Raw genomic sequence first — 13,907 nt, forward strand, 5'->3', positions numbered from 1 at the left:
CCCAGGAAAAGATGCTTTAAACTGGAAACATCAGGTCTCCCAGGCTAAAACACAAACATAATTATCTGCAGACAATAGATTCATTTACTGACATGTCAACTGCGTGTAATGATGTTCATGGATGTTGTTTCACAGACATGTTCTTGTTGCTAGAAATCTGGTTTATAGACCAAAAGGTGGTCTAGGATCACCTGAATACCATAATTCCATCTCCTAGAATCCCTGGGCAAATTTGTCACATGGTGCCCACTCCCCAAAATTGTTCTGAAAGTATTGTTCAATGGCCTATTTCCCCAAGTTCCAAGGGCAGGGCCTAGGTTTTCTTCCATTTGGAAGGAAAGACCACTTTGGTTCTGCTGACTTCAACAGGAACTGCTCCATCCAAGTGTAGTTTGGCTTAACACAGTTATGAACTGAGGTAATGAAACCCAATCCTGTACACGTTCTTTCTTTTCTTTCTTTCATCTATTTATATGCCACCTTTCTGGGCAGGGAGCCCCTTCAAGGCAGTTTACAAAATTAAAAACAAAATTAACCCCCCCATTAACATAAAAAAAGTTCATATTATGAGCAATAAAATACTAGCAACAATTGCAATTCTGCTACAGCAGCCAGTCAATCAATAAACTGCAGTTCCAGCTAAAAGCTGATAGGCTGCACTCACACACTTACACAGAAATATATCCCATTGAATACAGTGTGATTTATATCTGAATAAATGTGTATTGGATTGCACTGTCTAGGGTGTTTCCAAAATATTTTGAGTTTATTTACAAAGGGTTGTAGCTCAATTGTAGAGCACCTGCTTTGTATGCAAAGGTCCCAGGTTCAACCACCAGACTCTCTAGGTAGGTCTAGTCTATCGTTTTACAGTCCAATGCTCTAACCGCTAGACCACACTGGCTCTTCCTCGAATAGTTCGTTCATTTTATTGAAAATGTATCTATTGAACTTTTATTTTGTTCTGTATGGCTTTTATCTTGTACGTCACCTTGGGAGGGTTCCTTCCTTAAAGGCCGTCCAAAAATAATTTAAAATTAAATAAATTGCTGTTATCAGTGCAGAATGGAATGTGGTCACAGTTACATTACATGGTTATTTTTTTAGTATTAAGTGACAACTTCTACCATTTCCACGCTGCCTCACTTTGTGAGTATTTTTCATGTTTAGTTTGTGTTTTAAAACACAATTCTTTGGAGTCTGTGCATTTGCAACAGTATATGTAAAGAAATAATAATCTCTTGCCGGTTCTGTTTGATCTTTGTCTTTCAGCCCTAACATCAGTGCCTGCACCAGAAAAAAGGGAGCTGCAAAAGGGGCCAAGTATATTTCTGGGTAGGTGAGTTGTGTGCTGCATGTTCTATTTCTGAAAGAGAAATAATGGTATATTTTGCATGAACACTCCCATTCTAAATATACTTTCTCTGAAATAAGTCTTACTGATCCAGTTAATTTAGTCGATATACTTTTTTTATAGCAAGTATTAACCGATCACACTCAAATTGCATTAAGGAGGGGAAAAGGTGAATAGGCATGCACTGTCCAACACATCTGGAGGATGCCATACTGAGGAAGGCTGGTCTAGGTACACCACTGATCATAGTAGGTAAGTGATCCAAAATACACGCACACATTCATCCTTCCCTTTCCATCCTTTCTCAAGGTACTCCACCCCAGAAGGAATCAAACGGATCGCTGCTGCATCCCAGGCAAAGTGGTCTGAAGTGAGATGCAGAAGAAGGCAGGACAGGAAGGGCACTATCCTTCAACACACCATAAATCTGGAATAGGGCTGGCACCAACACCTGGCATTGTTGGGAAGCGGCCAGGGCCCCAATACCCTTGCAGCTGGTCCACTGCCAAAGTCTGCCCTGTCTCACCTCTCATTTCTTTTTCTGGCAATTGCAGGTGGCTGGACTGAGCCTCCTTTTCAATTTACTACAGTGCCCCTGACCTAGCATAGCTTTGGGGTATTGTGGGAAATTCTCTAAGGGTAGCTAGATTCAGCATACCAGCATTGCTCAGAGCCCTGGCTCTGCAGTCAGGTAAGTCTGCCACAGCCCATGAACAGAGGAGGGTGGCCCACCAGATGACAGCTTGGCCAAGGATTCCTCAGACCTGGCACCAGCCCTGATGTGGAAGTTGTTCGGCTGGATTCAAGGTGCGTTTCTCTTTTCTGGCACAGGTCCCAGGAAACATAGTCATCTTTTATGACTAAGTACCTGGAAAAGGAAGCTGAGATCCATGCCAGAAGCCCCTGCCCTCCTCCTTCTCCTCCTCAAACACATCCACTAAATTACTGATGTCTAATAGTGTAAATGTGAACTCTAGTGAGAACAAAGACGAAGAAATATTTTTTATACTTAATGTTTTATTGTAAAATTTCAACAAAACAGAACAGAGGAGAGGAAAACAGAGAAGAGGGGGAAATGTAGCTATATAGATTGGAATATATCAGATTCAATGCATACACATGAAGCGTGTGCATGTGGAGAGAGAGAGAGAGAGAGAGAGGTTGGTGTAAAGTGGAACAACAGCAAAACAACAAGGAGGATCTGGATCCACTGTGGATGCTGTCAGTTTTAAGGTAAAATATGTAAGAAAGACTAACAACAGAGTATTCAAAAAATATAAGCTAAACGTTTCGGCTTCCACCCTTATCCATTCAACAGCACAGCTACTGATGATGGCAGAAGCTGAAACATTTAGCTTAAATATATTTTTTGAATACTCTGTTGTTAGTCTTTCCATCTTTCATTCATATACATTATGCATAAATTTCAACAAAAGCAGACCAAATATCCATAGAAGTATCCATTCACAAGTGGTATCTGTTACCACCAGTTCAATTGTTTTGTTAGGTCCTCAATCCATCGTATTATAGGAGCTGAACATTTATCCTTCCAATGTTTTAATAAGTCTTTTAGCTCCCAAAAGGGTGTGGAAAATCCATTTATGCTGACCGTGTGTTAACTTCCAGGAAGCAGACAGATAATTTAAGAGGACGTGTACATCAGTAAATATTAGAGTGTCCCAATACAAGGTTTATCCATATAATTACCTCCTCCCCAAAAGAGACAATTATTGGGCATTGCCAAAACATATCGGTAAAAGAAGCACTAGCTGTGTTACACCTCCAGCAATTAACCGACTTAGACAAGCCCTTATTAAAAAAACATTGTGGCATCCAACAGACACGGAACAAGAGTTTTTGCTGAATAAGTTGTAACCTGAGATCCACTAACGCTTCAGATACAGACACTAAAGTGACTAGATAAAATGGGACAATCCAGTTTCCTATTCCATTCCTGCTTAAAACCCTGTGTATCATAGTTATTCGCCAATCATAAGTATTTATAAATATGGATCATAAGTCAATATGACTGATTTCCAATAGCGCGGGAAATTCTAGGTTAGCAGGCAGGGCCTAACCTAGATTCAAACAAATGTAAGGAAACAAAGTATGAAGCACACATGCAGGCATAGTTCCACATATTTGAATTATGGGATAGTTTGTATTGCTCATTGCTCTCTGCTCTCATTAATCAGACCTTTCCTGATAGCTTTGGGGCACAATCCTATGCATGTCTGGACAGAGAGAAGTCCTACAACTCCCAGAATTCCCCAGCATGGCTGGCTGGGGAATCCTGGGAGTTGTAGGACTTTTTTCTGCCCAAACATGCACAGGATTGCACCCTTAGTGTTTCAACAGGGCTGAGGGAGTGGGCCTGCTTCTCATCTCCCTCTGCTGCAGCCTGAGCTTATGCATATTTCATCAGAAGCGAGCCCCAGTGATCAATGGGGCTTGCTTCCAAAGTAGTGTATACACTAGATCACCGCCTTAGTGCTGGAACTTACATCAAAAGCATGGAAATTCTCTTGGTGCCTACCTGGCTTCCTTCCTATCCAGATTTTTATTTTATTTATTTTTACAAAATTATTAAACCATTTTTTTCAACTGGGAGGCAAAGTGAAGTATCAGCCTCCAGCACCACCTTTATTTACAAGAATGCCTCTGGGCTCCACATCTCTGAGCCTCAACACTTTGCTTTCTATAAAATGGGTGTTGGAGCAGAAAATTGTGGACTCAAAAGAATGGTTTTGTGTTTTGGAGCTCAGAACCCACCTCTGCCTTGTTCATTACTTATTGGGCAAGCTACTTTTCTTTTAGTCTCACCAGTTTGCCTTCTGGGAAATGGGTGTTTGTGACCAGCCATGGCCACCATTCTAAATGTGCCCATAAACACGTGCAGATTACTTTTCCTTCATTTTTGAGGGTTAATGTATTTCATCCCCTGCTTGTGGCAATCACTTTTTCCCTTAGCTCAATGCTGGGTGCCTGGGACATCTGCAGAAGATGAAATTTTGTACCATACTCCAACACCAAGGAGGTTTGCACCAGGTGCCAAAATTCAGCTTTGGGACCTCGGTCTAAATACATCTGAGATTTGCAGGAATAATTTCCAAAATATTAATTGAAAACCATCAGGTTCGCTGAAAGACCAGCTCCATCAGGATCTTCCCTTAACTGTCACCAGGCAGCAACCATCATGCTGCAGTAGAGGGAGATGGGAGGCGAGGCCACTCCATCAGCTCTGCTGAAACATCAGTTTCATCAGGCTCCTGCTTTCCCTGAACTGTTTCCAGCTGGTCATTAGAACAACTATTTTAACTTTAAGAATTGATGCCTGAGTTTCCCTTTTTCCTCTTCCCTCCCAACCTTTCCTCTTGTGTTTCTCCTTTTAGACTGTAAGCCCGTGGACAGGGACCATCTTGTTTTTATTGATTGTATGTATGATTGTACTGATTGTATGAAAGTCACTCTGCAAGTCTCTTCAGCTGAAGAGTGGAATAAAAATGCTTCAGATAAATAAATAAGTCATGTGACAGAAGGCTGAGTGAAGACTAGTATGCAGATTTCTTCTCTTGGACAGATGGGGAGAATGTTTCTAACAGGGTGAAGGACAACCAAATAGGGTTTTAGTTCTAGAATGTTTCTATCACTGTTATCTGGCCAAAGTGGCAAACAAAAGTTAAAGCAATCATTAATCATGTGCTTTTTTTCTTTTGTGAATATGAAAAAGACATAGCTAAAGATACATATAAATATTGTAAAATATAGCAGTGAGGGAGTGTCTTATGAGATTTAAAGCCCATCTTGTACTAATCAGCCCTAAAGCAAATACACGTCATCTTCCATTTTTCCTGTTGTAATGGGCCTATTTGGTCAATTTGGATATCAAGTCTAAGTTCCAATTAGGAATCATTCTTTAAGCATTAGGCTCACAACATATAGTGGCTTCTCCAATTTTAGCTGTTAGCTTCACACCAACTCCTAATACTCCATACAAATGCTGATTTTTTGTGGTTCTTTTTCTATCAAAGCTCAGTAAAGTAATTAATGGGGAAACCCTCAGTCATGTATATTTATCATACTTGTGCCCTGTCCTTCCTCTAAAATGCTCAAAAGGGCAGCATGCATGAGGTTACCCCATTTAAATACAATATACATATAAATATTACATTCATATGTCTATCCAACAAACTGCCCTGTGAGCAGGAGAGGACATGGAAGTAAACTGTCACCATCCCCTCAAATAGGCGTTTTAAAAACAATAACCTCCCTCCCTTATCCCTTACACATTGTGTGTCGTGTTTTAAATTTAGATTGTTAGGCTGAGGCAGGGACTGTCATGCTACTTACCCTTGTAAGCTGCTCTGAGAACCTTCTGGGCTAAAGGGTGTGGTATAAACACTTTAAAGAAATAAATAGAGCCACACAACAACCTGGTGAGGTATTCTGACTTTGCTAGGTCTGTCTATACCTGGGGCCCTCCAGATGGCTTGGACTACAACTCCTATTATCCCTGGTCAACATAGCCAGTGAGATGATGGGGGTTGTCATCCAGCACCTCTGGAAGGCGCTAGGTTAGGGGAAGGCTACAAGTCCAATACCCTAGTCCAGGTGTGGTGAAACTCGAGGTTCAGGATTCCCCATTAGGCCCTCCGGGATTCCCCATATGGCTCTGCCCCCTCCCCCATACCACTGATCGGTGATGTCTTTTTGGCTTTTGTACAAGCTTCCCCCCTTTCTAAAAGGTTAAAATGCTTGTCCAGTAATGGCTTAGTTCCTGGCAGTAAGCGCTTCAGGGTGCAATCCTATGCATGTTCAGACAGAAAAAAGCCCTACAATTCCCGGTGTTCCTTAGCCAGCATGGATGGCTGGAGAATGCTAGTAATTGTAGGACTTCTTTCTGTCTAAACATGCATAAGATCGCGCCTTTAAACTACATTTGCTGGCATATTTTGTAATTTTGGCTCCACCCACCACTGGAATGCGGCCCCCGAGAGCTTCTCCCGAACGGAATCCGGCCCTGGACTGAAAGCAGTTCCCCGCCCCTGTTCTAGCCCCTAAACATAAATCAAAATAGCAAGGCTGCACTTACGGTATTTCTGCCTGTCACGCAGCTGTTTAAAAACACAAGGAGCCCCTGCTGCTAGAATTTAATTACTTTAAATATACACACGCGCGCGCAGAGAGCAAATGTGAGGAGGAGAAGGACGGAGTCGGAGGAGGGACCGGAGGAGGGGGAGGAGTCCTGCTGGCTGAACGGTAGCGCCCGCTCTAGAGCGCCGGACAGCCCGTCTGGGTTGGGAGGCGGCGGGGCTGTGACGGCGGAGGCGCTTCCCGGGACGCGAGCCCGGCGGCGGGCAGCCAGTGCGCGCGCCCCACGTGCGCCCTGGGAGCGCAGCGCGCTGGTGGCGGGACGCGGCCGCTCGGCCGCCTTATGTTTCTTCGCGAGGGTCTCTGCCGCGTAGGAAGCCTTCGGAGCTCAGCGCGTCCCCCGGCCCGGATAGCACTTGGCGGCGGGGATGCCGCACTTGGCGCGCCTCGTCCTCTTCTCGACCTGCTGCTGGTGGACTTCGGAGCTGGTGAGTATCTCTGGGGTTTCCCTGGAGCCCGCCGATTTGGCACTGGCGCCTGAGCTCGTCACAGGGTCGCGAAATCCTACACAAGGAGGGCTAGTCCTTGAGCATGTGCAGAGTTCACCCCCTGGGCACACCCACGCGTCAAGTAAAGGACGTCGCCCCGCCCCACACACACCTTAAAAATTCAACCTGGGCAACTTTTCTCCCACTCCCGTTCATCTGCTACCACCCCCCAGCGATCCCCTCCGTAGATCACAATGTTTTGGAGGCTATAGGAGGTGGCTTCAGCTCGTATTACCCCCATCTTTCCTCCTGTGGTTGGTAACATCATTTGAAACATTAGGGAAGAGGAGCACAGAGCAAACCCCGTAAGATGTGGGGGGGGGGTGACAAGAGTAAAGGTGAACGCGTTCCCCTGTTGCATGCTATAATGCACTCTTCCCCAACCTGGCGCCGTCCTGGTGTGTTGGACTACAAGTCCCATTGTCCCCATGGCCGGTGGCTGGGGTTGATGGGAGCTGTAGTCCCACGCATCTGGAGGACACCAGATTGGGGAAAGGTGCATTATAGCATGGGGCTACCCATTAGTAAGGGGCTGGGTGCCTTACATCAGTGACTGGGTGTGCACCTTTATATTAGCAAGGTGACTGGGCAGAGGATGGCCGATACTGCTCATCTGCACATTCAGAAGAGCAAGCGCATGGGCTTCTTGTTCAATTTTGAATCATACATACACACAGCTATGCAAGGTTCCATACTCCCAGTCACTAACACAGCTTTGAATGGCTGCTTCACTTGCATAACCGCACATTTAAAGAGCCCAACCCTGGAGTGGGTAAAAATATTACAGGGCAGCTAGTTCCTTGTCATTGCTTGTTGTTAGCGAGAGGCTGCGGCTCGGTGGTAGAGCACCTGCTTTGCATACAGGAGGATGCGAGTTCAATCCCCTGTTTGGGCTGGAAAAAATACTGCTGGTCAGGCTCTGATAGTACTGGGCTAGATGGACCAAGGGTCTGAGTCAGTATAAGGCAGCTTCCTATGTCCCTATCTTAAGCACAGTCTTAAAAGCAGACACGGTGCTTCGTGAATTGGGTGGAGGGAGGAAGGACATTGATTGGAATAACAGATAAGTGCTTGAATGCAGATTTAACTGGCAAAGTACATAGGTAGGGAAGTAGATTTACTCTTGGTTGGAGAGGAAGCTACTACTTAAGATCGCCTATTTCAGCGTTACAGAAGCGTTACAGAAAGAGGAGTGCCATACATGCTTCCCCATCACAGGTCTAAAGAACTGAGCATGACATCACCCAGAGGTATTTCCTGTGCCTATAAACTTCTGATCGTTCCACAATACATTGAAGAAGGTCAGGACAAAACAGACAAAATATTAATCAATTATGCGTCACTGCTGTCAACCAAAGTGCTTCCAGTGCCTCCTGCACCAGTCGCACAGTCAAATTAGCCCCCAGACTAAATATAGGCTGCACCCTCAAGATAATTTAATGCAAATGAATTATGCCAAGCCTCCTTTTCTACTCAAAACTGAGATGGCTAAATAGTGGTAAATGTGTGGCGATTTTCCAATTCTTCCAATGCACATGTATAGTTGGGAATTAAAATTCTGTTCTGTATTAGTATTTTCGAATACAAAACCAGGGTATGAGTATTGCTCCGGATCAAGTGCTTCAGAATAAATAAATGCGTGGGGAAAGGGATAGTCTTCTAGCGCTTCAAAGACAAATACATTTATAATGGCATAAGCTTTTGTAGGCTAGAGAGAATTTTTAAAAAATTTACTGTGGGACATGCATGTGATCTTGGCACGTTTTTGTTGTTCAGTTGTTAAGTTGTGTCCGACTCTTCGTGACCCCATGGACCATAGCACGCCAGGCCTTCCTGTCCTGCACTCTCTCCCACAGTGTGCTCAAGTCCATATTTATTGCATCGGTGATGCTTTCTAGCCATCTCATCCTCTGCTGTCCCCTTCTCCTTTTGCCTTCAATCTTTCCCAGCATCGGGTTCTTTTCCAGGGAGTTTTCTCTTCGCATTAGGTGGCCAAAATATTTGAGCTTCAGCTTCAGTATCTGTCCTTCCAGTGAGCAGTCAGGGTTGATTTCCTTTAGGAATGACTGATTTGACCTCCTTGCAGTCCAGGGGACTCGTAAGAGTCTTCTCCAGCACCTCAGTTCGAAAGCATCGATTATTCGGCGCTCAGCCTTCCTTATAGTCCAGCTCACAGCCATACGTTACTACTGGGAAAACCATAGCTTTGATTATACGAATCTTTGTTGGCAAGGTGATGTCTCTACTTCTTACTATGCTGTCTAGGTTTAACATAGGTTTCCTCCCAAGGAGCAAGCATCTTTTAATTTCATGGCTACAGTCACCGTCTGCGGTGATCTTGGAGCCCAAGAAAATAAAATCTGTCACTGCTTCCATTTCTTCCCCTTCTATATGCCAGGAAGTGATGGGGCCAGATGCCATGATTTTAGTTTTTCTCAGGTTGAGTTTCAAACCAGCTTTTGCACTCTCCACTTTCACCCTCAACAAGAGGCTCTTTAGATCCTCTTCACTTTCTACCATTAGGGTGGTATCATCTGCGTATCTGAGGTTGTTGATAATTCTCCCAGCAATCTTAATTCCGACCTGTGATTCATCCAACCCAGTGTTTCTCATGATGTACTCTGCATATAAATTAAATAAGCAGGGCGACAATATACAGCCTTGTCGTACTCCTTTCCCAATTTTGAACCCATCGGTTGTTCCACGTCTGGTTCTTACTGTTGCTTCTTGACCCTCATACAGATTTCTCAGGAGACAGGTAAGGTGGTCTGGTACTCCCATCTCTTTAAGAATTTGCCAGAGTTTGTTGTGATCCACACAATCAAAGGCTTTAGCATAGTCAATGAAGCAGAAATAAATGTTTCTCTGGAATTCTTGGCACGTTTTTACAAGAATACTAACACAAAAACTATGCTAGGGACAAAGTTTGTGTTTTCTGGATGGTGCTCTGAGTGTATCTCCTGTTCCATTGATCATCCATATCAAGTGAACCAAAACCAAAACAGGGTTAAGCTGATCTGCAGTGCAATCCTGTACATGTCTACTCAGAAGTAAGTCCCATTGAACTCAATGGGACTTACTCCTAGGAAAGTATTCTAGGATTGCAACCGTAAGCATGTCTTCAGAATGAGGTGGTAGAATTCTGAAATGGTAGAGTGGATTCTACCACTTTGAGACGCATGTGAGGGGCCATTATTGAATCATCCTCCATGTTCTGAACTTTCTGCAAGTAGCGGGGTGGGGCGGGAAACACCTAACATGTCCTGGAGAGCAGTTGTATCCCAGTTCTATCTGGTGCTTTCTGTGCTAGTTTTCTAATTGCAAGGAAATGTTTTATCCCATAGGAAAAGATTCAAAAGTGATATTCCCCCACCTGCAGTATGAAATAGCCTAAGTGATAATACCATATTATTCCCAACTCATTCGTGGCCCAGGTAGAAGCATAGTAGGTCAACAATGAGCATTCCATTCCTCTAGGTGAGTTTTTGATACTGCACATTGGGAAGCGATTGGAAAACAACTGCAGATGTGTATCTTAATATTGGTGTAAGACACTTTGCAAAGCTTCCAGCATATTCAATTCAGATGGCACTGACCTTAAAATATTGTTGCACCTAATGCAAAAAGTCATAATACCTCCTGCCCACTCCCAAACTGGAACGGAGGCAGCAAAATGATGCCCCTTTGGAACCTCCTGCCCATAACAGTTGTGTGATGATGGTACTTCAAGGTAAAGCCATTCCTTCTCATGCATGACCTGTCTAACAATGTCATAGTTTCTTTAGGTGCATCCTTATATATGCTTTCCAGTTACAAGTAAGGAGATGTTGAGTAGAAACCATTAGGGCTGCTACAAATGTGATCGCTTCCTACAAAGAGAGTAATCTGTTTTCTGAAGTATGATGCACGAGTGTGTGTTTTTCCCCCATGACTGAATCGACCAGGTGTTGGCTACTTAGGGCAAAGAGAATAGTCATACCATATCTCAAGTGGTTTTTGGGAGTACACTGTTTTTCCTACCTGGAGATAATCTTGGTGTAAAAAACCCAACCGCATTATATGTGAAGTAATCTATAGATCTTAAGGTCACCAATCAGTCCTCAACTTCAGCTGTTGGTTTTGAAGATGCATTTGCTGGGTTTTCAATAGGTTAGACCCAAGTTCACATCTCTACTCAGCCATGACCCTCATGTGATGACTGCAGGCAGGTGGCTGTGACTCAGGCAAGCCTATCTCATAAAGTGGGAGGTGAGGGCTGGGGTTAGGGTGAAGCAACTTGAATGGATAAGGGACAGTTTTGAGGAGTGATTTGATGGATGAGCGAGGGAGCATGGTGTAGGTGAGCTGGCTGGGGATGATGGGAATTGTAGTTCAGTACATGGAGGGCACCAGGATGGGGAAGACTGGTGTAGATATTCAGGGAGGGTGTTCCAAGGGAGTTCACCAAGGAAGAATGGGTGGAGTTGTTTAAGAGAGCAGGATGGCAGAGGATGGTAGGGTTGAGCTGAGACAGCAAAGATTATGGGTAGGGATATTCTCAGAAATAAGGGCAGATGGATAGGATGGGACATCTTTAATGGTATATTTTATTTAAAATAACTTGAATTCTTTAAATAAGAACAAGGAAATTGTGGTGGATGCTGAAGGGGGTGAGAAGCAAGTGTTGGATAATCATGGAAATGAGGAGTCCCATTTGTTATGCCTCTCAGCTTCCTGTTCTAAGGCTGCAAGACATTTATTATGCACTTCTCATTCCCTACTCATGGTTTTTTATGGGTTCTTTAGTCATAGTCCTCCAGTTTTGCTTCTGTCTTTAAAGTGCACTTTTCCAGGGAGGGTAAGAGCAGAAAAAATGGAGTATTATTTCTGAAAGAAAAAGTATTTTCCTATTTGTGTAATTGCAATATTCTGCTATAGCAGAGCGCCACCTAGAGGTTATGTAGTGGAAAAGCAGGAAATGAAAAGCACGTTGCGTAGAGCTTGGATCTCAATTCTGCGACAAAACCAAAAGTAGATACTGCAATTAACAGCCTCATGTAGAAAAGCTCTAAGCATCATGTCTGTTCAGTTTTCCTTTTGCGGTTTGATGAACATATGAAACTGTCATATAGTGAGGCCACAGGCTCATCTTGCCCAGCGTTGTCTGCACTAACTGACAGCAGCTCTCTAGGGCAACCTTCCAGATGTGTTAGATTACAACTCCCATGGCTGTGGATGATAAAAGTTATTGTCCAACACATCTGGAGGGCACCAGATAGGAGAAGGCTTCTCTAAGGGTCCCCCATAATCCATCACCTGACCTTTTTCTTTGAAAATGCCAGAGATTCAACCTGGGGCCTTGTGCATGCCAAGCATGTGCCACTGAGTAAATCTCATGCCCGAGAAACAAAATCCAAGTATCCTACAGTGTTTTTTGATGTCCTAATTGTACCAGAAGGCTTACTTAGATTTAGGATGCTTGGAATCAGATGAGGTGGAAGACGGGTTTATTTCCTTTTGTACTTCATTATGTTGATTGTCCAGAGAACAAGAATGTTATTTAAAGCTGGGGTGGGCTTTAGAAATTGGGATCTACTGGTAGATCTCTGGGTGATTTGCAGTAGATCAACAAGACTTTCCAACTCCCAATGGTTTAACAATAGCGACAACACTTTTGCCCCTCCAAAATTAGATTTCTGAGCCCGAGAAAGGTTGGGAGGAAAAGAACAGTAGATATGTGTGTGAAAGGATTTGTGTGTGAGCTCTGGTTCCGGTAATGAAAATAAATTCCTGGGCTGAGCATGTACTCGGAGGCAACTCACTTAGCAATTCTGTGTCCGTCTTCCTAAGCCACTATTTTGCACCTGGCTCTGGTCAGCGGACCTTGGGGTTCTAGTGAAAAACAAAGTAGATCCCGTAAGACTAAAGTCTGATTTTAAAGACCTTTTTTGATGTCCATATAACACAATGGACCTTCTGCAAAAAGGATGCATAATGATGTTGCTGATCATTTTTATCTTTCCTCCTTGAAGTAATATGGGGCTGTAGTTCAGTGGTGGAGCACATCCTTTCCTTCCAGATGATCCCAGTTTCAGATCCTTGGCACATCCTGTTAAAAGTATCACCAATAGCAAGGCTGGGAAACATCTTCTCTCTGGGCCCTTCAGAGCCACTGCCGGCCACAGTCAACAGCACTGAGCTGGATGGACCAATGAGGCAGCTGCATCCTTACTCTCCAGAATGCTTTCATGTTATGACAGCTGCCTCTGGGTGGGGGATTGGACTAGACAACATCCATTGTGTTCCTTCTTACTTTGTGGTTCTGTGCCAGGGGTGGGCAACCTTTATTCTGTTGAGGGGCAAGTTCTCTCAGGAGTAATTGGTGTGTGTGAGGCATGTTGGCAGTGGGCAGGGCTGAAGCCAGCAGTGGGCAAGGGAAGGGCCAAAACAAAGTGGGTCACCGCTTTTCTTGCTTGCTTGCTTTCTCTCTTTCTCTCCTGCTCCTCTTTCCTAAACCGCAGGCTGCCAAGGAAGGGACAGGTTGCTCTTGCCAGAGGTTTGAACTGATTGCATGCAGAGGGCTTTGGAAATTAAGGCGAGGGCTGCATGAAATGGACCACCCCTTTTCTATGGGGTGACGAAGGTAGCTCATTTGGACAAATTGTAACCCAGCTTAGCTAACATATCCCCTGGGCTTCCACCCACAACTATCTCCTGCTTCTCTTTATATATTTATGGTACTCATTTGCAGCCTAACAGGGAAATTGGGCTATGGTGTTGTTCTTTTTAAACATTAAATGCCCAGTCATTTGGAAGAGACTTTTGCTTGCTATAAGCAACCAGACGAGCAGCTGTTTAAAACATCTTGAATGTTTAAAATGTTCAGTTACAGGCACCCCAATCTTGTAGATATGAGTAGCTGCGACGGTAGCATT

General features: G+C 44.1%; 1 protein-coding gene across 1 annotated transcript in view; it reads left to right on the forward strand.

Annotated features, from left to right (window-relative positions):
- The first annotated feature begins 6,622 nt into the window (after positions 1–6,622).
- VIPR2 (vasoactive intestinal peptide receptor 2) overlaps positions 6,623–13,907 on the forward strand; it is a 92,674-nt gene continuing 85,389 nt past the window's right edge. Inside the window, exon 1 of the mRNA XM_084855087.1 lies at positions 6,623–6,933. Coding sequence (XP_084711213.1) covers positions 6,874–6,933 — 60 coding nt within the window. The 5' untranslated portion in view covers positions 6,623–6,873. The remainder of the gene's footprint in view (positions 6,934–13,907) is intronic.

This window comes from Heloderma suspectum, chromosome 5, assembly GCF_057233095.1.
Source record: "Heloderma suspectum isolate Gila_16-S chromosome 5, 16-S_ref, whole genome shotgun sequence".
NCBI lineage: Eukaryota > Metazoa > Chordata > Lepidosauria > Squamata > Helodermatidae > Heloderma > Heloderma suspectum.